General features: G+C 33.7%; 2 protein-coding genes across 3 annotated transcripts in view; one reads left to right on the forward strand and one right to left on the reverse strand.

Moving 5' to 3' along the window:
- Window positions 1-25,548, reverse strand: part of LOC145305885 (protein FAM221B-like) — a 519,245-nt gene that overhangs the window by 400,534 nt on the left and 93,163 nt on the right. The gene's annotated exons all lie outside the window — the stretch shown is intronic.
- Window positions 1-25,548, forward strand: part of LOC145305480 (putative G-protein coupled receptor No9) — a 41,077-nt gene that overhangs the window by 15,253 nt on the left and 276 nt on the right. Inside the window, exons 5-8 of the mRNA XM_080147099.1 lie at window positions 8,700-8,759; window positions 10,248-10,334; window positions 19,065-19,101; window positions 25,185-25,240. Of these exons, the coding sequence (XP_080003225.1) occupies window positions 8,700-8,759; window positions 10,248-10,334; window positions 19,065-19,101; window positions 25,185-25,240 (240 nt within the window). The remainder of the gene's footprint in view (window positions 1-8,699; window positions 8,760-10,247; window positions 10,335-19,064; window positions 19,102-25,184; window positions 25,241-25,548) is intronic.

Genomic DNA, 25,548 nt, shown 5'->3' on the forward strand with positions numbered 1-25,548 from the left:
TCCAGGATTGCTTGGGCGGTCCTCTAAACTCCGGCAGGTTACTCAGCATCAGCTTGCGGTACTCGGCTGGAGCCGGCTGAGGGTCATCCTGGAGCCATCCTGGGGCTTGGTCGCCTCCTGGCGCTTGCGGCTGGTCCATTGGGTCAACGGTTCAACGGCGGGACACAAAGTTATGAAGTAATAGAATAAATGGTTTGTCACTTGAGGCTTTCTAGCCTAACAGCCAACACTGTTTTTATCACTAGGTTGGTAGTTTAGTTACAAAGATATAACTTAGCTGGGCTTATCACTAGTTGGATTCTGAGGTTGTAGAGTAGGCTGGTAGGGGTAGATAGATGTTGAGGGTCTGAACTGCTGTCAGGAACTGATTTGGTTTTCCTTTATCACACTATAGATAGGAGGAGGGAGCTTGTAATGCCTTATTTTCTAAAAATACCTCTGTTAGATGCTATGGAGTAGCTCCGCTCCGGTGTGTGTGTGTGTGCGTGAAATCTCCTGCCCTTGCAACGCGCTTACGCACCGTCAAATCCGCGCACACAGGTAAAACGCGCACTTATCCCTCAACTCGCTCTCTCATTGGTCCGCTTTGTCCGTTGAATTTTATGATATTTCCGCACTCCGTTGCGTTACCCGTGAATGGCGCTCTGTGTTCCCGGTCACTAGCTCCACACCGTGGACGGACTTAGTCTGGTGTGGGTAGGAGGGGAGAAGCGCGTGAGGGGACGGGGGTAAATCCGTCCGTTCCCCCTGTGAGGAAGGGGGGAGTGCTGTGGGTTTGAGGTAACTGTGTGATGAGGTAATGATGCCTTTTCTACTTAATCCTAGGCTTATCTATTATATCACCTTGATTGTATTTCCTTCAGTGGAGAGTGGGCTCCTCCCTTTCCTCTGGAATAAGGGGTGTATTGTTGTTGTGCTGTAGGCTTGAGGGGATTAGATTGTGTATCAGGGTCCTTGTTATATTACATCTAGCTTCTATTTTTGTCCTTATCACAATTACATAACAGATTTGTTTACCAACCCTGTTCTATTTTTAGTTGTTATCACAATACACAATAAATCCAAGCCTGTTCTATTTTTAGTTTTATCACAACACAACAAATTGTTTGCCAATCTTTGCTCATAAATCTATTGTTTAGCCATCACACCAGGGTGGTAATCCCTGCAATGTGATGTGTTTTGGTGCACTACACTCGTATGTTGGCTCGCAGCTCGCAGCTATTTGGCGTGTTTCAGCCTATCGGCGGGAGGGAATGTCCCGTCCTGCTAGCGCCGCTGATCCAAATCCGGCTGATGGCGGCAGGGAATGTCCCGTCCTGCTAGCGCCACTGGTTCGGATCCTGCTATCTCTTGCAGTAAAATTGGCCTATTTTCAGCCGTTTACACTTATTTGGCTTGTTTCAGCCGGTCCGCAGGCCTGTTTCAGCCTTTTGAGCGCTCAATTCTCCGTTAGATGTCGGCGCTTCTCGCGGTTCTTCGTCAAGTTTCGCTGTGTCACTTCCACAACTGCCGGATGCAGAGTTAGACCTTGCTGTCCAGGGTGGGTAATTCAGGTTGCTTGTGTCAGTTTTGCCAGTTTCACTGCTGGGAGTACCTTAGCCTCAGCTGCGCGTCTGCTCTACACTTGTGGTTCGCCGTAATCTCACACAGCTGTCACCAAAAGTTGTGGTATCCGCCGAGGATAAAGGGCAGACACCGGAGTTCAATTAGATTACGGCAGTGTGACAGACGTGGACACCTGACTATAGAGAAGCTACGCTTCTCTAGCATTCACCAAATAATAATCAACATCTATTTCAGTTGTCACTTTATTGCAGGTCTAAAGGGTACTAAAGCTATATACAACAAACAATAACTACACAGATAGGAATAAATAATCATAACATAAAAGCATTATAATACATACACAATAGTCAGTTTGGGCAATAATGATCCCCCATCCCTGGAAAGGGTGGGGGGAATTAACAATACAGTTAACCATAATAAACTTGGCAGATTCAATCATTAATTTTAGGCATAGGGAGGGGGTCGTCAGACCCCTTCCCCAGGACTCGGGGGAGGGCCATTGACCCTCCACAGAACCCCGGTCAGGGGTGCCATAGGCATGGCTCACGGTTGCCGAATACCACAATATCTCTTTTACTTCTTGAGATAACTACTGTTTACCGAAGAGGGGGGCAAGTAGGGGCACAGAAGTTTAACTGCCAGTTTTTGCCGGTTTTGGTGCTGGAGGCGCCGATTTTTTTAACTGAGCATAATATCTTAATAAGGTGTAACTATAAGCAGTGAAAAAAGTGAAAAAAAAGATATTTTTTGGGCCTTTTCAAAGGGCAGTTTTGAAATCCCGTTATTTCATAAAAAAAAATAAAATGCCTAGAGAATGGCTTGGAAGATGAATTCAGGTGTTCTGCATATTTCAACTTAAACACATAAGGCCAAAGATATAATATCCCAAAAATCTTTTGTCAAAGTCTACTCTACACCTAGCGCTGGCGATTTCTATTTTCACAGGTATAAAATGCATGATTTTAGAAAACTGACTGGCGCTAGGTGTAGAGTAGACTTTGACAAAAGATTTTTGGGATAATATACCTTTGTCCTTATGTGTTTAAATTGAAATATGCAGAAGAGCTTAAAACCTGCACATTGCTGAGATATTGTTAAAACCGCCGTGCTACCGTTATCTGTTGATATTTTACATGCCTGGCGCTAGGTCGCCAGTAGAGATAGAGAGCTGAAATTTTGTACATGTATTTCTAGGCTCCTAAAGTAACTTTTTAGGTTAGCAGAAGACTAAAATTCGAAAAAGAGTATTTTCATGAAAAGATCTAGTGTGTACCGAAGGATCTCGCTAACCGCTGAACCGATCGGGCTCTCCTTAACAGGGTAGCTTCTCATAGGTCCCGGGAAGGTTTAGAACTATTTTGGGGGAGGGTACCACAACTCTCCCAAGAGAAATCTAATAGACTTAAATAATTATTTTGATTATCCAGAATTTTGTATTTTGTTTATCATAATATGGGGTTTACATTAATTTATTGTCCATTGTCTTATCTATTAAGAACCTTGGTTAACGTACTTTATGAAGAGTACTGTTATAAAAATGTCTATTAGACAATCCTTATAATAAAATAACAGGATGTCTGTTTGTCTGTCTGTTTGTGTGTACCGAAGGATCTCGCTAACCGCTGAACCGATCGGGTTCTCCTTAACCCTTACAGATCGGGGGGGGGGGCTCAAAGAGCCCCCCCCTCTAGTTTTTTCAATCTCATTTTTTTTGTAGGTAAGATGGAGAGCTGTAACTTCATGACTTTTTAAGTTTAGTAATTATACGTCGGCAAGAGTTGATTTTATTAGGATATCTGGTCTGTGTCGGTCGTGGTGTCCGGTCAAAGTCGGTTGGGTAGCAAAAAAAATTAGAAAAAATTCTAAATAAATCTTAATTTCTACATTATGACTTTTGTGTATAAGGTAGAAACCTAAAATTTTTTTGGTGAATACTTAGATATCATCTGACCATCTGAGAAAAGTGGTGTTATGACCGTTTGACCGCTCCCTGACCGACTTTATGACCGATTTTTGTCCGGCTTTTACTACAGATATATATCATGAATATCGTGGCTTCTATTACAGCTAGAGACCTAAAATTTTTTTTGGTAAATCCTTGAGCAATAATAAACAGATAAAAATATTAATTTGCGCCGCCAACCGCCGTTTTATCGCCGCCAACCGCCGAAAATGGCGGTTTCCGTTATTTGCCGTTTTTCGGCGATGATCAGAAAAAGTAATTTTTTTGTTATGAAAAATAAAAGTTCGTCCCAAAATTTGGTCATCCTAGCTGCAAAATTGGCCGCTCTACAGCTGTTTTAAAATTTAGCGGCTGGCCGCTAAAAAGCGGCTAAGGAGCGGTCTGACTGCTATGACTAGAAAAAGTAATTTTCTCTAAAAATACACATGAACCACCAGAAAAAAATTTTACGTCTTTATCTGTACCAGGAGCCGAGATAGAGGGGGGGGCTCTTTGAGCCCCCCCCCCGATCTATTAAGGTGGGAATTGGGGCCCGATCTGTAAGGGTTAACAGGGTAGCTTCTCATAGTTCCTGGGATAGTTCTTAACTATTTTTAAAGAGGATACCACCACCATCCAAACATCGAAGTTTAGTATGGACTTCAATAATGATTTTAATTAACCAGAATTTTGTATTTTGTTTATCATAATTGAAGGTTTACATTATTTTATTGTCCATTGTCTTATCTATTAAGAACCTTGGTTAACGTACTTTTAAATAAAACGTCTATTATACAATATATACAATACATAATGGAAAGAAACAATGTGATAGGCAAATTATTAATTTTTAGTAGAGAAGCTACTTTATAACCAACTTTGACTGTATCATATTGAGTAAAGATGAGTGTGAGGGGGAAGGGGGATTATGAAAAAAGTAAGTAAAAAATTGAATGGGGGGATTTTTATTAAGAATGTTTACACTTTTGTGGGTTGTGGTATTCTCCCAAGTAGTAATTAAAAACCTTGACCCTTGAAAAGCTTCACTGTATTGGAGAATCATATCGGTTCAGCGGTTAGCGAGATCGAGGGACAATGGACTTGGCAAACATTTTCTTTCAAAAAATTTGTATTAAATTAATTAAACTTCAATTGTCCTATCCGTGTTATTTAGTCTGTACATATTTGGTCAGGAAGGGAGGGGACATTGGGCTATTAATTACCCAAATTTTTACAATAACATTTCGTTGTCTTAACAAATTTGTGAACTTTTACTGGAATTTGATTGAACATTTTAACCACTAATTGCAACTTACAGAATGGGTAATTTTATATCATCATTGTGGATTTACATCAGTTTATCGGCCATTGTCTTATCCCTTTAGATCCCTGACATATTTGGTATAATATTTCATCCATACAAGACAAAGCTTAGAATATAGATTACATTAATTCAGGGGCGTATAATGTATTGATATAAAAGGGTTTGTAGTTGAGTGTAGCGAGAAAGGGAGGTGTCATTAGAGTGTAAATTATACTGGTTCCCAACTTTTTACAAACATGATCTTCCATTGGTTGGTTTATAAACTTTGAGTGCATTAATTAAATCTTGAAATCGATAAGGATCTTAAGGGATAAGACAATGGACAATAAATTGATGTACATCCCCAATGATGATTGACAAAATTACCCCTTATAGATTTAAATTAATGATTGAAGAGTTTAGATACTGCTGTATTTGAAGCAAAATATAATAATTCAAGTAAAGTACCCAAAGTTTTTAAGCTAAGGAGTAACGTGGTAATAAAACTTTGGGTACCAGTGCAATTTAAGGCCCAAGTCCCCTCTTTCCCTATATGTTGAAAATATTTTTAAGGGAGGTGGGTTCGATAAACCCCCTTTTTTCTAAAGTCCCTAGATTAATGTACATTCATAATTCTCTGTGTGTCTCTTTGCAGATATATATTTTTAATTCTTATAGCGGAGCTACTCTATAAATCACTTTGTCCGTCCGTACGTTCGTCAGTCCGCAATGCTGTGGGGGAAATGGAAGCAGCGCTAGTGCCTAATGAAGATGATTAAAGTCCCTCAACAGATTCATACGATATAATAGCCAATGAGAGGCCTGTATACACTGTAATTGACCAATGGTAAAATTTATACTGGCCTTTCATTGGTTATTATGACGTCATAATCTGTTGAGAGCCTTTAATCATTTTCGTGTCTAATAAGAATAGCGTAATACAATACAAATGGCCAATGAAAGGCCAGTATACATTTTACCATTGGTCAATTATAATGTATACTGGCCTGTCATTGGTCATTTGTATTGTATGGCGCCATTTTTATTAGACACTACAACTTTACAAGCTGCTTTAGGAAATGTGATTTTTTCGGTTGCATATCAAGGTAGACCAATGAATTTTTCGTGAATATTCCCTATACCAATTAGCATCCAATATATGATTTATTTGGTCCGTCGGTCTGCAAGTCTTGCTATAAAAATATAAACATTATAACATAAGTTAAAGTTTTTTTCTAGAAATCTAATATTTACACATGACCACTAAAAATCTGCTGTTTAAATCACTTTGACCGTATCATTGATGATGTTCATGCTATTTATGGATGCTGTCATCTTTGTCACAAAAATAACTTAAAATACCCCTTTTAAAACTGTATTCCTAAGTTGCTATGACAAAAACATTGTGTCTCTTTGAAATGTATATACTTATGTATAAATCCATATATTTATGTCTTATTCTGGTTACATAGACCCAGTAGACCGAGAATATACACAAGTTTTAAAAGTATAATAGCAAATAACCACTAAATACTGCTTCTAAAAGTCAAATTTGTAACGGGTGCTAGAATACTTATTGCATCCTATTATAGACAGCTTTCCAGGAATATTAAAATGAAAAGGCTCGGGCTTACAAAACTGGTTTAAATCTTGCTATTTTTCTTTTAGTTTTCGTGGAGAATTGTCTGTAATACGATACTATACATGCTTTTTCAGTATGAATGAGAACAGGTTCTAAACCTGCGGATATTAATCGGTTTTGGAACCATACTGGAAATCTCTTTCTTTTTTACAAATAGGTAGACAAACCTTTATAAAATACACAAAATTACCCTTTCTGTAGATTAAAATTAGTGGTTAAAACATTAAAACACTAAACTGAAGGAATCAACTAATCAAAATTCACTAAAGTCCCCAAGGTTGTTAAGCCAACGAATAAAGAAATTTAATATAAAACTTTTAACTAGTGCAATAAACAGACCACTGTCCCCTCTCTCTCTCTCTCTCTCTCTCTCTCTCTTTGACAAAATATGCACTGTACAAAAACAGACTCTGCATTATACCTCCCCGCCTTTATTCTATATGAAATCACGTCTGTATGTGGGTCAAGAATGTGCTCTAAATGTAAATTATGGAATTATTCCAATACATTTTTATAATAGATAACTTGTTAGGTATACTTTATATACTTGTACGAATTACTTCAATGCTCTTTTATTTTTTTAAATTCTAACTCGGCTGTATTAAGAAATTGATACACAATAAAATTGTGAAGATTCTCCTGATTGATGAGAATGTTTGTTGCATATTTCCATGAACCTAAAGGGATAAGACAATGACCGCTAAATGGATGTACAAATACATCCCTAATTATAATGGTGACACACAAAATTTTCTCTTATGTAGAATTCTATTAGTAGTTACAAATATGGACACTCAACTCAATGAACCAATCATTCAAAATTCAATAATTGTCCCCCAAAGTTCTTAAGCCAATGTATAAGATAAAGTTATTATAAAACTTTAGGGACTAGTGTAATAAACAGTTCTTCGCTACTTATTGATGTTGTCATCCTTGTTTATTTATGTTTTATTAGACAATAAATCATATAAAATGAAGAATTTACATAGGGCTACTGATCTATTTCAACTCTCTTATGTCAAAGACTATTATTTATGTGATATTATATAAATAATATATATAAGTATATGTACATGCAACATCTAGTTTTCCCTAAGATATACATACGTAGTGTTTCACAAAAAAAAAGTTTTATTTAAAAAGTGATTTATATTACAATGTCTATATGCCTATACCTATTCTAACAAATTGAATGTATATTTTTGTAATTTGGAAGTGTGATTTTATTGAATTTCATAATCGAAATTTTATAATTATTGTAGGTCTGTCCTACCAATTTAAACGAGCTGATTTTTAACTTTTTTGGTATAAATTTTTGTATGATATAATTATCATATTAAACTGATTTTTGATATAAGGTCAACAAGGTACAATAATATAAGCAAAACGTCTTTATAATCAAGTCCTAAAAATGTAAGTATGTCCTCAAAATTGATAGGCCTATCATTCCAAGGGATAACAAACACAACCCAGAGAGAAAGAGGGGACAATAGGCTGTTTAAAAGATTATGATTTTAGGTTTTTAGAATTTCAAATTTTTAGAACACCCTGTAAAAAAGACATTCCTATAAACACAGAATATACATACTAACTATTGAATAATGTATTATTTATGTCGAGTATGATTAATACATCATTTGCAAATGCCAAATAATATAAAAAAAGAAACCATATTAACAATAATAACCCTATATCTTATGATCTAAAAATAAACAGTCTTTCAACTTACAAATCTTATTTGTTATAAACAAATTAAGAATTGATGGATTTATTTTGAACTTGAAGTTAGGTATCTAATTGACCAAAATTATAAAAACTATAATAAAATCAGTTTGGAATAAAATTATTTGTGATTTAAATATCTTTTCTTTACAATTCATTTAATTTTTTTAGTAGCGAAGTTACTCTACAATTCCATTGTCTGTCTTTCATTTCGTAACTTTTAGGGGTAAATGCTTATTTATAAGCTTCTATTGAAAATAGACAGTCGATATTTTTAGTAAAGATTCCTATGACATATATGCATGAAGTCTTTGCTTTGTTTTGTCCGTTTGTCTGTTATTCATGCTTTAAAAGACATTATCTTGATTTTAAAAAAAACTTTTTGTGATTTTCTTTCGGTGTTTGCATATTATCTCTCTTTCTTTTCTTTGTTATCTGCTACATTACCCACTTCTTCCCTTTGTTCATTTAATGCTTTTTTTGCTTTATATGGATGTTGTCATATTTAATTTAATTTATTTTAGTGATGAAACAACTATGGGTTACATAGATACTGGTAACTGCTCCCCTCAGTGCACTCTAAGGTAATTTCAGTTAAAGGGAATGGGCACCAAAAAAATGTCCAAAAAATTTGCAAATATATTTTGATGCTTACCTACTCCCTTTGTTTTAAAATCAACATGGTAAATCAAAGAAGAATAAGTACAAACGTAAGAAAGTAGTAAGACAGTTTTATTTTTATTTTTTTTTATTTTTTGACTATTAGCCTTGGGATGGTTTTATACTTTTTAAACCATTCCTTCACTTCAAGATGCTTGGGGCGCTTTTTATAAAATCAAAGAGCATAAAATTGGGGATAAAAATGTGAAGAAGAAAAATAAGAGAAGGAAGAAATTAAGCAAAAAAGTGACAAAATTTAAATCTTTTCACACCCTGTTCTATTAATTTTTTTTTAAATTCTAAATTCCATTTCCAAACATTTTACGGATTAATTAGTTTTAAATTATAGAATTGTAAGCTATAAATATATATTTCATGCAAATTCTATTAATGGTTTAAATTTCACAAGAAATTCTCAAGAATTGCTAAGAATTATTTCACATATCTGGTTTTGATAGGAGTCGTATTATTTATTTGGTTTTCACACATAATTTATCAAGATTTTCAAAGATTTATTTTACATCACTATTAAATTGTTTAAATACTAATTAAATATTTAGTTCTGATCTAAGTTATGCTGTGTACAGTGCAGTGCATAAACGTCCAAGGAGGGGGGTAAAGGGGTGATTACCACCCCTCCCAAACGAATTTGGGGGTGCCGTAGGCACCCCCAAAATATTTTTCATTTACCCCTCCCATTTAAAATTTACCCCTACCTTGGGGGTGCCGTAGGCACCCCCAACCATTTAGGAGGGGGTATTTACCCCCCCCCAAACAATTTTAAGGGGGGGGAATTCCCCCCTCCAAAATGAAAAATCCCTAACAAAAAAAAATTTTGGCGTGCTTTGCGCGCATTTTTACTAACAAATATTAATACATTATCAAATTACCCCCCAAAAAAATTTTACCCCGGGGGTAAATTTTGGGGGGGTAAACAAAATTTACCCCTGCCAACAGATTTCACGGGGGGTAATTACCCCACCCAAGCAAATTTTACCCCCCGGGTAAAATTTTTTGGGGGGTAAAAAAAATTTGCCATTTTACCCCCCCCTTAAAAAAATTTTACCCTCCCCCAAATAAAAAAGCTTGGACGCCCCTGGTGCAGTGGGATCTTTCTTTGTAATAATATTAATTATTTTAGTTCTCATCTTAGTTTTGTTGTGTACAGTGCAGTGGGATCTTTGTAATAATACTAATTATATATTTAGTTCTGATGCTGGTTATGTGGTGTACAGTGCAGTGGGATCTTTGTAATAATACTAATTATATATTTAGTTCTGATGCTGGTTATGTGGTGTACAGTGCAGTGGGATCTTTATAATAATACTAGTTATATATTTAGTTCTGATCCTGATTATGTAGTGTACAGAGCAGTGGATCTTTCTTTGTAATAATACTAATTATATATTTAGTTCTGATCCTGGTTATGTGGTGTACAGTGCAGTGGGATCTTTCTTTGCCCCCATGTTTGTCATGATATTCTTCAACTGGAGAATTTACAGGAATAATAAAGCATAATACATTCAATTTAATTATCTAGATTGATTTAATATAGGTTAAGGCAATAAAATGGTTCCTACTGCTGCTATGTCAGAGTAGGGGAACAACTCATTACCTTACACAGTTAAGACTTCCTGAGAAAGATCATGCAATCAAAGCGTTATTTTTGTCTGTAGGTCGCTTGACAGTACAATCCCACACATCATGAAGTATGATTTGGATCAAAGATAAACCAAAATAAGATCTCGTAAAACTTTAAAAATACTTAATCTTAATTTTTGGTTCAACCTAGAAATGTCAAAACTTTTCAATCAATATGTTAATCTATAGAATGAAAAATCTTAAAAGACCCCTGATGTACTGTAATAATGAAGTTATTTTTATTCTAAAAAAAAATTAAAGCACATGAAATTTGCCTTTGGATATGCACTTAGTTTAGAATCCTAATTTTATAACTAAGAACATTCTTATTTCTCAATTTTATATTTTGTAGTTCAATTTTCAAGCATACTGTATAATATTCCAAAATTTTGTAACAACATTGGTTTATTGGAAATATGTTGAAACCTAATTTAGATTCATATCAGGAAACTTTAAAATTAAAATATTGCTCAACTTTCAAAAGTTGTGAAGACCACACTTTGGAATTGGAGTAATAAATGTAAATAGAACTCTTTATTAAAGAATTACAGTTAGGGACATTAAGGATAATTCAACTAATATTATGGAAGCTCAGTTAAACAGTATTATTTACAGATTTAAATCAAATGGGTTACAGAGTTAAAACAAAGTTCATATTGCTTTTAGGATGCTTTATTTAAATTTTTACATATTCTCTACCATGTTTTCTAAACTATATTTTTTCATAATACCCTGTACAACAAAAAGATATCTTAAGATTATATTTCTTAAAATAGGACAAAAACTGAAAATCCTTTATTGACATATTCAGTTTTCCATGGAATATATTTATACTCGAGTGCGTATTTGATATTTGCCTTGTATATACAGACTATCCAAAGTATTGACAGATATGTCAATTTTAAATGTAGACATGTACGTTAACATTTTTTTATCACAATATTGTTATGTAAAACTAAAATTAAAGGTTAAATAACATTTTATAAAATTTAATTTTTCTTCTAATATGTTTTAAGAACAATTCTCAAACATTTTGTATAAATGCAATTCCCAAAACATGAATTCCAAATATTTGTGTCATAACTCAATAATATTGACATTTGGGTGCTATAATCTTTAGCAATGCAATTATTGCAGTTTCACATTGTTTTTCAAGGGCCTATTCTAAATCAATATAGGATTGTTTTGGAATCTTTTCATAACCTCTTAATTATTATAGAGGTTAAAGTAAACAATAGCTGTAAAATAGTCTCCTAAGTGTTTAATTATCAATTATAAAAATTGAATATTGTGTAATTCTCTTATAATATTAACTTATTTTTCTTTTGTAGAGTAATGGTTAAAGACTATGTCTTAAGGTTTGAAAAAATTTTAAAAGAAGAGGGGGGGTGGAGAGCTTGTTTTTAAAGCAAACCTCCTGCTAGGCCAACATATTTGTTGCAATAACACAGCAGTACCCAGTTTAACCCAACTTACCTGTCATAAAGTATTTAACAAACAAACCCTCCCCCATATTTTTGTTATTTATTCCAAAATAATGTGGGTTGGGGCTTTATAAGTGGTGATCAAGAGGGTCCTTTATGTGGTAGCAATATTAATTTTCAAAAATATATGTAATTGTTACCTAAAACTATCAGTTTATCTCTGGCATCTAATATGCTATTGTAAACAATAAATTCAAGGAACAAGTATTTTACATTTCCAAGAGCCATTTCTCAGGAAGAGAGGGGGCATTGGGTTGTTTATTAAACTAGTTACCAAAGTTTTATAACAATATGTTCTTTTTGTTGGCTTAACAATGTGTTGGCTCATTAAGTTGAGTATGTACTTATTGTAACCTGAAGAAGGGGTAATTTTGTGTATTATCATTGAGGAAGTACATATATTTATTGACCATTGTCTTGTCCCTTTTAATCCATATCTTTTATACTTGGCATAAATAGAACCTATAAATCTATTAACCACTCTTGGTTTTACATTTCTTGGTATTCAAACAAAAAAGTAAAACATATTAATGTATTTACTTATTTAGATTTTTTACTTGGCACAGAAAATACCATTTTTCTATTAAAAATTGATATTATATAATATTTTTTTTTTAATTTACTGCTTTTAACATTTTTTATTGTCACTTTGTATTAGCACCTAATTTCCTTTGAAGGTAGCAATAACAATCTTTCTTTTATTGTTCTAAAGTTGCCAGAAAATTTATGGAAACTATGTATTATTTGGTCTTTTTACAAGATTATTGGCAATGTTCATGAAAGTACATAGATAGTTATGCATTCAACCCCCCTCTTATCCGACTTAAAATATTTGGCGGGGGGGGGGGGGGATTAGTAATTTAGTCTCAACTAATCATATGGTTTAGCCTTGGTTTTGTTAGGTTAAGTTAGGCACAGCTTAGCCACACTGATTCAAGGCACTTTGAACAGCTTACTTAGTCTCCTTTGCTCTTTCCAGTTAAAACTTTGACATATCTTTAAATAGATAGCATTTCCTATTTATTATCTATACATTTTTAGAACTCAAATAGTACCTTAAATAGTATTATGTTTTAACAGCAAGGTTGGAATTCTATTTTAAAATTCTGACTGCAAAAATCATATTTATATTTAACTAGACATCTTTGTTTCGCATTTAGACAATATACTTATAAATATTACATAAAGTTAAAAGAATAAAATAATTTTAAATTCTTTCTGCATTTTGGAGATTATCTCAGTGTCTGTATTTCATCTCTATTTTCTTTGTGTCTTCTAACCTTCTTTCTCTCTCTAACTCAAATGTTAGGCATTACATTATACTTTTAACATGATCTGATACTTGGCAATTTTTTTCTTCTCTAAATATAGATACTTGTTGTAAAAATATATACGTTGTATGAGTAACAGTCGGGGAATTTTTTCTTTTTTATATTTATCTAATGATCATGATATAACCCTATAAATTAAATTGTTACCTTAATAAAAACACAAACAGAGCAAGATTGACTATTGACTCTAGAGTCGTAGTAACACTTTGGGCACAAGTCCTCTCCACGTCACCTTTGAACATACTCTGCGTTTTAAAGTGCAGAGTAATGCGCTCAATCGCCTAGGGTATCAACACCCATCAGACAACCAACCATTTATTTGCACAACCTTTGTCTGAGAAGTCCTAACTGTGCATGGTAATGAGTTGCGCCTGTTTTGGGCCAAGGCATTCCCCTACTCTAACTATTTATGTCGCCTATCACCTTCCCGACGACGAGCGGATGCGCTACGTGTTGAGCCACGGTCGCGGGTAAAAAAAACAGAGCAAGATACAAAAATAAACCAAAACTAAAACTCTGATATTAAATATATCCCTGTACTGAAATCTTTCTTTCAACAAAAATTTCTGTTTATCATCATAATGATACAATCCAGAAGGGTGGTGTAGAGGGGTGCCAACACCACTCTTAATATTGAAATTATGTAAGCCCACTTTCTGAAGATGATTAAAGTCCCTCTACAGATTATGACGACAAAAAAATTAACCAATGAGAGGCCACTATAAATTTTACCATTGGTCAATTACAGTGTATACTGGACTCTCATTGGTTAATTTTTTTTTAATCATCTTCTCACTTTCTCCTTTTTTTTTATCCCAGCAAGGTATCACACCTCATTGGTACAACATTTGAATGTCACTGTTAATATCATTATTGTTTATTTCCCTATTCATCTCCTCAACTGAGAGCAACATTTTTTCTCGTTCAATTCCCCAACTGATGACGTTCTGTGTCTAAATGTCAGTGTGCATAAAATTCCGCATGTGAATCAGATTCTCAAATCATTAGAACCGCAATTATTACAACAGCAAAAATTGCCTTTCCCCATTGCGAACCTAGTAATAGTGTCTAACTTTTTATCTTTGTGATGTAACAAAAATCCATCTCTGTTTTAGGGGTTTCCTTTCCCACCTCCCCTCTCATCCTTCGATTTTTGTTACGTCACAAAGATAAAAAGTTAGACACTATTACTAGATTCCCCATTGCCAATATTACATCAATAAACTAAAAAGGGTGACAACATCCATAATTATGAAACTACAAATAAATCATGTAAAATAACATACTGACAAAGTGAGCTATTGAGCAAACAAAGAAAATAACAAGGATGACAACATTCATAAGTAGCGAAGCACAAAAAATATTTATAAGAATTTAAAGATTAGTGTCAAAAACATGTATATTAAAAAAAATCACAAAACCTTTTCAACATTTGTTTTTAATTTCTTAATATTTATGTTTTAGTACTAAGACTAAATGACGGACGGTCAACGTAAATTACAATCTGGATGCTCAAAACAACGGGAAATTTAATTTGATATTTTTAACTAAAAAATTTTAAAAATTGGACCATAATGATAATTTTTTATAGTTTATTGTGCTCCTTTATAATGAGATTATTGTCAAAAAATTTCAGCCTTTTTCTTTTATAGGAGCCGAGAAAATCATGTTTCCCCCAAACTAAGACATACAGACAGACGGACAGACGGACATACGGACATTTCAAATTATAGAGTAGCTTCGCTACTAAAAAGAGAATAAGCAAAAAATCAAAATGGAAATAATGAAACCTTTAAAACACGAGGATTATGTCTTTTAAAGCATGGTCAACACAGGACAAAACAATGTATATACAATATGCACATATATCATAGTGAACGTTACTAAAAATTTCAGCTATTTATCTTCTATAGCAGCCCAGAAAATTACATTTTCTTCAAAGCGTTACGGACTGACTGAAGGACAGACAAAGTTAATTATAGCGTGGCTTCGCTACAAAAATACTGTTTTTGTTCGATTTTGTTTATTTTGCGAATATGAAACACCAATATAATATATATACACTAAGATAATTAGCGGAAGTGAGTTTGCACTCTAAATATCATTTGCCAAATTGCCAGGAGAGTCTGGCAGACTAACATCCAGGCAGTACGGTGGTACACACAGCCAGCCCCCGGCAGTACGGTGGTACACACAGCCAGCCCCCGGCAGTACGGTGGTACACACAGCCAGCCCCCGGCAGTACGGCGGTACACACAGCCAGCCCCCGGCAGCACGGTGGTACACACAGCCAGCCCCCGGCAGTACGGTGGTACACACAGCCAGCCCCTGGCAGTACGACGGTACACACAGCCAGCCCCCGGCAGTACGGTGGTACACACAGCCAGCCCCTGGCAGTACGGTGGTACACACAGCCAGCCCCCGGCAGTACGGTGGTACACACAGCCAGCCCCCGGCAGTACGGTGGTACACACAGCCAGCCCCCGGCAGTACGGTGGTACACACAGCCAGCCCCCGGCAGTACGGTGGTACACACAGCCAGCCCCCGGCAGTACGGTGGTACACACAGCCAGCCCCCGGCAGCACGGTGGTACACACAGCCAGCCCCCGGCAGCACGGTGGTACACACAGCCAGCCCCCGGCAGTACGGCGGTACACAACAATATAAATAATAAAAGCATCAGGGAGATAAACACTTCACAGTGGAAAAACTCCACAAAATAAGCCAAATCCTTAATTATATTAAAGTGATCGCGAGTTTAATTTTTCAAAATGCATTTTCGTTTACCTTTTCATATTTTTAAAGTAATTTTCAAAGTATAATGCCTTAAAAGTTCAACTAAGTTAGAAAAAAATCAGTTTAAAATGCAAAGAGTATTTCCACATGAAAATAATGTTAAAATCTGTGCAAGAATTAAATTATGAAATAATAAGCTATTTCTTCGCTCACAGATAAAAACAAAAAAAACAATACTTAGGAAATATTTTTATAATACATCTCTAATAATATTTGTCTTCGAACTTTCTTTAAAATGTAATGAAAAAGTTTGGTTTATTTAATAAAATTATTAACCGAATTTCGGTATGCTTGAGCTGGTATAAAGACAATAGAAAAAGTGTTTAAATCTATAGAAAGAATGATATTTAAGAATTAAATTGTTTAAAAAGTAAAAATGTATTATATTTGCTATATACTTCAGCAAAAAATTCAATCATTTTATTAAAGTTTTTCCATAAAAACAAACATTATTTTTTTTGTTCCAATTAAAAGTTATTGTAATTTGTCACACACACACACACACACACACACGCACACACCCACACATACCTTACCTATCTTGCCACACACACGCACACACACACTATCGTAGTATAACACACACACACACTTAACGCCCCACCCACGAACCCACTTGCTACATAAATAACCAGGGAATTAGAGGCATAAGACAATGGCCGATAAATTAATGGATATTTTCAATGAAAATATACACAAAATTACCCATTTTGTAAACAATATTTGGTGGTTTAAACATTTGGACACTCAAAGTAATAAACCAACCGATTAAAATTCTATGAAAGTCCCCAAAGTTAATTAGCCAACTAACAAAATGTCATTAACTTTGGGAACTAATGTAATAAAAAGCCAAATATCCATTTCCTCCCTGCATACAATTACGTACAGAAGGGTTGTACAGAAGGGTAGTTTTAAATGAAAAGATTTAACAATATCCTAATTTATAAAGTTGTAAGCTTTTTTTATCTGTAGAGAAGGGACCGCTGAAACGATATGGTTCACTTCATATGGTAAAGAAAAACAGAGAGAGAGGGAGAGAGAGAGAGAGAGAGAGAGAGAGAGAGAGAGAGAGAGAGAGAGAGAGAGAGAGAGAGAGAGAGAGAGAGAGAGAGAGAGAGAGAGAGAGAGAGAGAGAGAGAGAGAGAGAGAGAGAGAGAGAGAGAGAGAGAGAGAGAGAGAGAGAGAGAGAGAGAGAGAGAGAGAGAGAGAGAGAGAGAGGGGTTATACTCAACAAATGCCTATCTTAGAAAACACTTATAATAAAAACTTTGGTTCATGGAAAGGATACAAATACAACAAAACCTGCAAACTTGTTTCCTTTCCATGACCTAAAACTTATAAATTATTTTGTGTTTTAAAGCTTATTTTGAATATCTACTATAAGTAGCCCTCTTTCTGTTTAAGTTAATAAATTATATTTAAGTAATACACACATCCTAAATATAAATTGTTAAAATAATGTAACAGGATGTCTGTATGTTTGTCTGTTCTAAAGGATCTTGCTAACAGCTGAACCAGTATGGTTCTCCTTTACAGGGTAGCTCGTCATAAGTTCTTGAAATGTTTATAACTATTTTGGAGGAGAATACCACCACCCTCCAAAACGATTTATACATTATACATTAAAAATTTTAATTTTTAAAATTTAAATTTTTTATGGAAGTTTGAAGCTTTTTTAGCAAGTAGTAATTATTGAGATAGGATGAGGATGCTATGTTACAATCGACAACTATAAATCAGCTGACCTTATATCCATATTTGGTAATATCTTTTTGATTATCCGTAAAAATCGTTTAATCTCCCCGTAAAAAGAAATTATAAACCTTTTTGGTTAGTTTGATATGTATGTAACAAAAGAATTTATTCTACTCTAAATTTGCAAGTAAACCTTAACAAAAAGATTGTTATTTGTCGATTTTGATAGGTTTTAAGATATGTATAATAAAACACAAAATACATCAATGTTTTCAAGGGAATAAATTCGTTTTTTTAAATTTTGATTTATTTTAAAATGGGAAGTAATTAAGACTTAATTCTCAAAATAGTACTCTTAAAAAACATTAATCAGTGACATATATCAACTTTTTCCCAGCTTCGTGAACACTTTAAAGTAACTGGATCTATGACTGTCTGCCTTCTTAAGATTTGCTAATTGTTGGACGGATATGATTATTCTCTTTTGAGGTGAAGCCTGTGACATATACAGGGAGGGTTTATAAATTCTCTAAGGAAGGGTACCACCACCCTTCCAAGAGAAAGCGCCCCTAGAAAAAAATGTCCACCTCTAAATTAATTTTTTTATAATTTTTTTCGTTTAGTTCTAAAATGTAAGGCAATGAGATAAAAGTTTTTTTTTAAGGGGGGTACAATTAGGGGTTCAAGAGTTTGAGGGGGTTAATCTTATTTTTATTTTTGAGAGAAGTAAACTCCCCTTTACCTCTTAAACTTAATTTCTAAAAGATATTTTATTAAAGTTCCATTGTTATTCCACTGTTAAAATATAAGATATTATACATTATCAAATAAACAATACACTTGAGAAATTTAATGGACAAACAAATATTTTGAGACAAAATTTTTATCCTCACAAAATTTTTAACTGCAAATAATACTTTCGAAAGAAGCGAAGGTTTTCAACAATTACATATGTTATTTGAAGAAGAAAAAATAAAGTGGTTTATTATAGCTCTAATAAAACAAGGATAGCCAGCCACAATTTTAAGTAGCTAAGCACAGAAAACAATTAAATTAATGATATAAAGAGAAGCAGAACACAGTAAATTATTCGTCTATCTTTAACGTTTTCCAAATTGAAAAATAAAATCTTCTGCGTAACCTTCAATAGCAGCCGAGTAAAGTCCATCCTTCTAGAGCATTACGAGCTAACAGACAAACATACAAGCGATATGAGTAATATGTGTACTCATAGAAAAAAATACAGTATTGATAAAAATGCCTTATTAAATCAAAAATGTGCAGGACTGCAAAAAGAACCACCAAAGCTATTAGACAGGTAATTTGTTTTCTCGTATTCATTCGAATCCGGTGGATAGGAACCGGTTCTTATCCATACGAAAAAACTATGTCTAGCATCGTATTATATCCAGTTTTCTACGAATATAGAAATGTACAATCATAAGATTAAAACTAGTTTTTTTAGCCCCGTGGTGCCGAAGGCACCGGCTAAAAAAACTAGTTTTAATCTTATAATTGTACATTCTATATCCGCGGAAAGCCGTTTATAATACGATACGAGAAATAACTATTAGAACATCATTATACATTAAAAACTATGTTTGTCAGTCAGTTCGTACGTCCGTCCGTCTGTCTATGGCTTAGGATCTCGGTAGCTGCTGATCTGATTGGGCTTATCAGTGGATATTTGTGCTGGTCTTCGGTCTTTTTTTAGCTATTTTGTTGTAAGGTGGGACACCCCCACCTGCTCAATTTTTTTTGTAAAAAAAATTATGGCGTAACATAGGGTGCAAGTTTTAATCGTTTTTGCTCTCATGGGGCTTCGCAAGGGGTAAAGCTACTAGTAAAGTATAAATAGATAACTGTATATTTTTTTCTAGAACCAATATAAGAAAATATTTTTGACACAAATTTGCTGTTAATATTTGAGATATTTAATTTTTTAGGATTTATTCTGTTCTTATAACTATTTGCATCACTCACTACTAAAGATTAACTTGGCGCTTTCACACAAAGAACCTTGTTGAGCACTGATTCCCTCAAGCCTTATCTTTAAAATAAATTGAAAATTAGATTTTCGTCTGTTTCTTTCTGGCGTTAGGTAGTATTATATCTATAATACAAAGTAGAACGATGTCTGTCCGTCTGTCCGTCTGAAGCTTAAGATCTCAGTAACCGCTGAACCGATTGGGCTCTACTTTTCAGGGATTATACCTACTGGTCCTGTGTTAGTTTTAAGCTATTTTCTTGGGGAAGATTTCCTTGGTCTTTTTTTTGCAGGAGATTTCTTTGGTCCTTTTACGAATTTCACCTTATTTTTTTTATCACCGCTTGGGGCAAAGCCCCTAGAGGCTAGGCGCAAAGCCGCTAGTATGTTTATATTGGGTACTGGGTAGCCCCGCAGGGTAAGGCGAAGGGAAACCAATACTCTTATTTTCAATTTATTTGGGGCTATCAGAGCTCAACAGGCACTTTGTGTGAAGCACCTGAAAGCTCAAAGCTTTTTCTATTGTTTGTATTTTCTTTATTCCAACTACATATCTCTTTTTTGTAATTTGTTTTGCAAAGAAAATATGTTTAAGTTTATTTTGAATATTAATGTCCATGTCTATCTATATTTTAATATTTTGTATTAAAAAAGATAAAATATTTACTGCGACGGAATTTTGTAATTCCTTAAAATTATGAGAAGTAGGTGTCATAATCCTTTTTTGGGTGTTTTTGAATAAGGAGTAGCCTTCCCTTTTTTATTTTTGTACAACTTTTTCAAATCTACTTTCTAAGTTTAGAAGTTTATTAAAATATTTCTACTAGTGGCTACCCCTAGACTCTAAGGGCTTTAGCAGAACAATTTGGTTGGGTTAATCCCCAACATTTAGTTATATTCCCTGAAAAGCTAAACTCAATAAGTTATGTTGTTAGAAATATCTGGAGCTTCATTTGAAAAGACGGACTACATCGTTGTACATTATATGACAAATAACAAACTTTCAATTATTTGTATAGTAAACTTTTCAATGTAATTCTCAACTTTCATGATAATGAGTGAAGACAGCGCAAAATGGCACCAAAAAATGACGTCATGCGATAAAATAACCAATGAGAGGCGAGTATATATTTTACCATTGGTCAATTACAAAGTATAAAGGCCTCTCATTGGACTACTTTATTGTATGACGTCATTTTTTGGTGCCATGAGTGTCACCACTTGATTGGTCAAGACATTCCCCGTACTAAGGCGACTGTTGTTGTGACACAGTTTAGGCCGTGATTAGAACCACTAACCGACGCATTACACTGGGGTGAATGGGGGGATGGGTCACTTACTTTAAAAATCATAAAAAAGGGTAAACTCACTCTCAAAACATGTTTTGATGTTAAAAAATGTATTTAATATTTGCTAGGAGAATTACTTTACTTCAAGAAAACAACTTTCAGATTAAAAAATTGTGTTTCATAACCTATATTTTTCTCTTAAAATTGATTTAAACAAAATTTACAAAAAGTATATTTGATAGATTTTTTGTCGATTTCTCTCAAACCCAATCCCCTTTCTGTAAGAAAATTAAACAAGAGGGCTGGGGGGTTTTGTCTGTAGTTTTTTTTCACCTTAGATTAGTATATTTTAGGTTCAGAGTAGGCCAACAGGGTTAGGGCAACCCCCCCCCCCCCCTCCTTTATTTGAAAAATAAGATAAGAAAGGCTTCTTTGGTTGATAGTCTCTTCGAGGGAAAATTTTTTTTTATAATATTTATATAATCCTATTGTGTAAAGTAGCAAGGTTTTTTGTCTGTAGCCTTAGATATTAATAACTATTGAACCAAATCATTCCTTATAGAAAAGCTTCAAATAGGTTCCTGGATGGTTTTAGGCTATTCTTTTTGAGTCTTATTGTAATTTGAGGCTATTTTTTTCTACCCCTTTTTCCTACATCTTTGAATACAGATCCTTTAGATGCTAGGAGTGCATGAGCTATTATATTATGATATATAACTAGTGGCTTCGCCCCTAGCCTCTAGGGGCTTTGCCCCAAGAGGTATAATTACATCTTCTATTACTTACCCAGCAGAACGGATCACAAATTTTCGCACCTACCCAGCAGGAAAACATTTTGCGATTAAATTCGCAAAATTCGTAAAATTCGTAAATTTCGTAAATTTCGTAAATTTCGTAAAATTCATAAAATTCGTAAAATTCATAAAATTCGTAAAATTTGTAAAAAAAAAAAAAAAAAAAAGGGGGGGGGAATTTTTTTTTTTGGGGGGGTTGGGGGTGTCCCACCCCCCAAGAAAATAGCTTAAAACCACCGCAGGACCAATAGGTATATACCCTGAGGAGTAGAGCCCATTCGGTTCAGCGGTTACCGAGATCTTAAGCTTCAGACGGACAGACGGACAGACAGACGGACAGACATCGTTCTACTTTGTATTATAGATATTTGTAAAAAAAACTAACAAAACTATATTTAGATACTAAAGAATTTCCAATTATCACATTTTATATTAGTTTTAACATTCCCAATCCTAAATCAAAACTTGGATAATTAATGACACCTAGACCTTATAATCGCTTTTGAAATAATATTTGCTATGCTATCATCTCTTTCACTATCCACCTTTTTCTTTTTGTCTTGCTTTATTTATCTTTCTCTCTCTCTCCCCCCTCTCTCTCCCTTACTCCCTCTCCCTTCCTCTCTCTCCCTCTCCTTTATCTCTCTCTCTCTCTCTCTCTTTTTATAAATATAATATTTTACAATGTATTTTATCTTCACCGCTATATTGTTTGTTTTTTAATGTAAAACATTCTATAACCCACTGCGCTTCAAAAGTGTTAATTTAAGTGTTATAGTACATTATTGGTGATGTACTTCATTTTATCGTTCATTGTCTTATCCCTTTATATCCCTGGCATATTAGGAGAAGACTAATGACGGACACACTATCTCAAATTTCACCAACAAAAAAACGGCAAACATTTCTCAACTTGAAAATAAGTTTAATGTTGTTTTTGAAAACGAAGCTTTTCTATAATAATGATCGGTCTAAACGTTCATACGTCCGTAACGAATAGCTTTTATCTTTAATTGGACCTTGTCTTATCGATTTCAAATATGAAATGCCCAGCATCTACTAAAGTGGTTTTGTTTCTTTAGAAAGGTTGGATTGACATGTCGTTAATTTTCAATACGTCTTTTTTGTGACGTATTTAAAGAAAATGACTTATTAATATGGCCTTAATTGCTTTTTATTTGCCATTATTTTTCTTAAAAAAAGAAATTACAAATTAATGCCTGATTAAATATAAAAATTAAGGTTGTTTCAATACGTCATATTCTATTTTTTCCACATATTAATACATCTTATAGAATTACATATTAATGTGACAGTAAATAAAATAAATAATATGGAATCAAAACGTCCTTTATTTGTAATAAGTCATCTTCATTAATTAAATAATTTAAATGACATATTGATAAATAAGGACGCATTAAAATGATCTTATATAAATTTAAAAAGGAAATGGATCAAATAGTTACTGATTTTGACACCAGATTGCAGTTGAAATCACTAATTGTTTAGCTTTGTTTTCTCAATGTTTTGACCTTATTTTTAGTTTGACAATTATTATTTTGTAATGAAATGAAGGATATTAGTACTACAGACACCACTATGAATTTGTATTTTAGTTTCTTTATGCATGTATATTATAAAACAATTTTTTTTGGTGAGACCTTCTAGAAAGAATAAAACCATATATGTATATAGGTCATGAAACTTTTCAGTAAGCAATGAAACAATAGAAACATATCATGTGTTTGATTCAAAATTGTTAGATTAATTTTAACCCTGAATTATTTCTACTAATTTGTGTGTAAGTAAATAATACATTATAAAATTTTTTTGACGTTTTATAAAAATTCGACGTCTTAATACAGCCTTAAATGATTTAAATTGAATTAAATTTAATCATTTTATTTACCACAAATAATAAAGAAATATAATACAATTTTAAAAGTTTGGCGGCCATCTTGTTTTTCTGGACGTTTTAAAGGAAAAATTTTAATGTGCCGTTATTTAAGATAAAATGTCATTAAATTCAAAATATTGTTATTATTTATATTTTTTTGTGAGGTTTTTTAAAGATAACGACATGTTTTTGGTACACAATACGTCCTTTAAAAAAATTTTAAAAATATGAAACGTCATTTGTATAGTAATAAAAAAGTTACGTTATTAAGGACGTATTAATGCGACATGTTTCTTGATATAATGCGATAAAAGTATATGCTGGGTGGTGATTCCTGTAATAGTTAGGTAAAATTTAGAAATCGTAGCAACTCTATAATTATTATCAAAAAGGCAATTGATAAATTTAAAACAATATTTTGTGGATTTATAGATATTATTGAAAATTTAGAAAGTTTTACTTTATGTTTGTTCGTTATTCTGTCCGATTTATTGATTTTCGCTTTTATGACTGTTGTAACCCTTGTTTAGATAAGTGTACTTACACAATTGTATACAACATAGGAAAGTGTCTGTTAGATTAATATACACCCCTTTCTTCCCTCCAGTAATCACAATATACTGACGAAATTGTTTATGAATTGGTAATTCCTGTGACTATACACTATTTAATTTCATATTCTCTTCTATATTCAAAGCATTGTTACTCTAAAATTGCCAATGTTCGTCTGGAATCGGATGCTAGCATCCTTGTTCTCTAGTGATTCTCAAATTCTGTTATTTTGAAACCTAAGTTGCAATCAGGGATCTTAAGGGATAAGACAATGGACGATAAATTTATATACATCATGATCAAAATTATCCCTTTCCGAAGATTAAAATTATAGATTGGGTTTGTTGGACACTACTAGTTTTGAACCAACCAATCAAGATTCAATAAAATTTATTGGGCCAACAAATAAGTTAACATGTTTATAAAACTTTGGGTACCAATTCAATTTACAGTCCAATGTCCCCTCCCTTCCTGATTGTAATGCACAGGAAAGTTTTCAAGAACATTTTTGCACTTAACCTTAGCCAAGGTTTTTGGGGCGTACGTCTACATATTATTAGAAGCGTAGCTACTTTGAAGGTTTGGGTATGTCCGAACGTCCGTCCATAATAAGAGATTTAAGAAAAATGGTTCATCTCTCTCTATCTATATCTGTCTGTTTGTCTGTTTGTCTGTTTGTCTGTCTGTCTGTCTGTATGTCTGCATGTCTGCATGTCTGTATGTCTGTCTGTCTGTCTGTCTATCTGTCCGTCTGTCTGTCTGTCTTCCTCTCTCTCTCTCTCTCTCTCTCTCTCTCTCTCTCTCTCTCTCTCTCTCTCTCTCTCTCTCTCTCTCTCTCTCTCTTATATTCTTTATCTATCTAAATATATATTTTTGTTTCAGGGTTTTACCCGAGTTAAGAATGGTAGCACTGATATTGGTGGTATGGGGATTCATAGGTAAGTAGACATTAGAGTAAAACACTAGAAGGGGAAAGGGTTGAATAACTGTATCTCCCTATCGCATCAACCTTGTGCAACCTTTCTATTGGGTCATTGAAAATCAACCAATAATGTCACTTATATCCAAGTAGCAGAAAATAATTTAGAAGCAGACAAAAAAGGTCAGAACTTAATAAGCAGAATATTGATTTATAAGTTGCTTAAATACAGGATACTGTTTAAGGGGATAATTACATTTTAGGACTTGATTGTAAAATTGATCCACTCAAAATATTCTAAATTAGCTAAATAGGATAATTGTACCA

Source organism: Acartia tonsa, chromosome 14 (assembly GCF_053477335.1).
Source record: "Acartia tonsa isolate MP-2025a chromosome 14, ASM5347733v1, whole genome shotgun sequence".
NCBI classification, from domain to species: Eukaryota; Metazoa; Arthropoda; class Copepoda; order Calanoida; family Acartiidae; genus Acartia; species Acartia tonsa.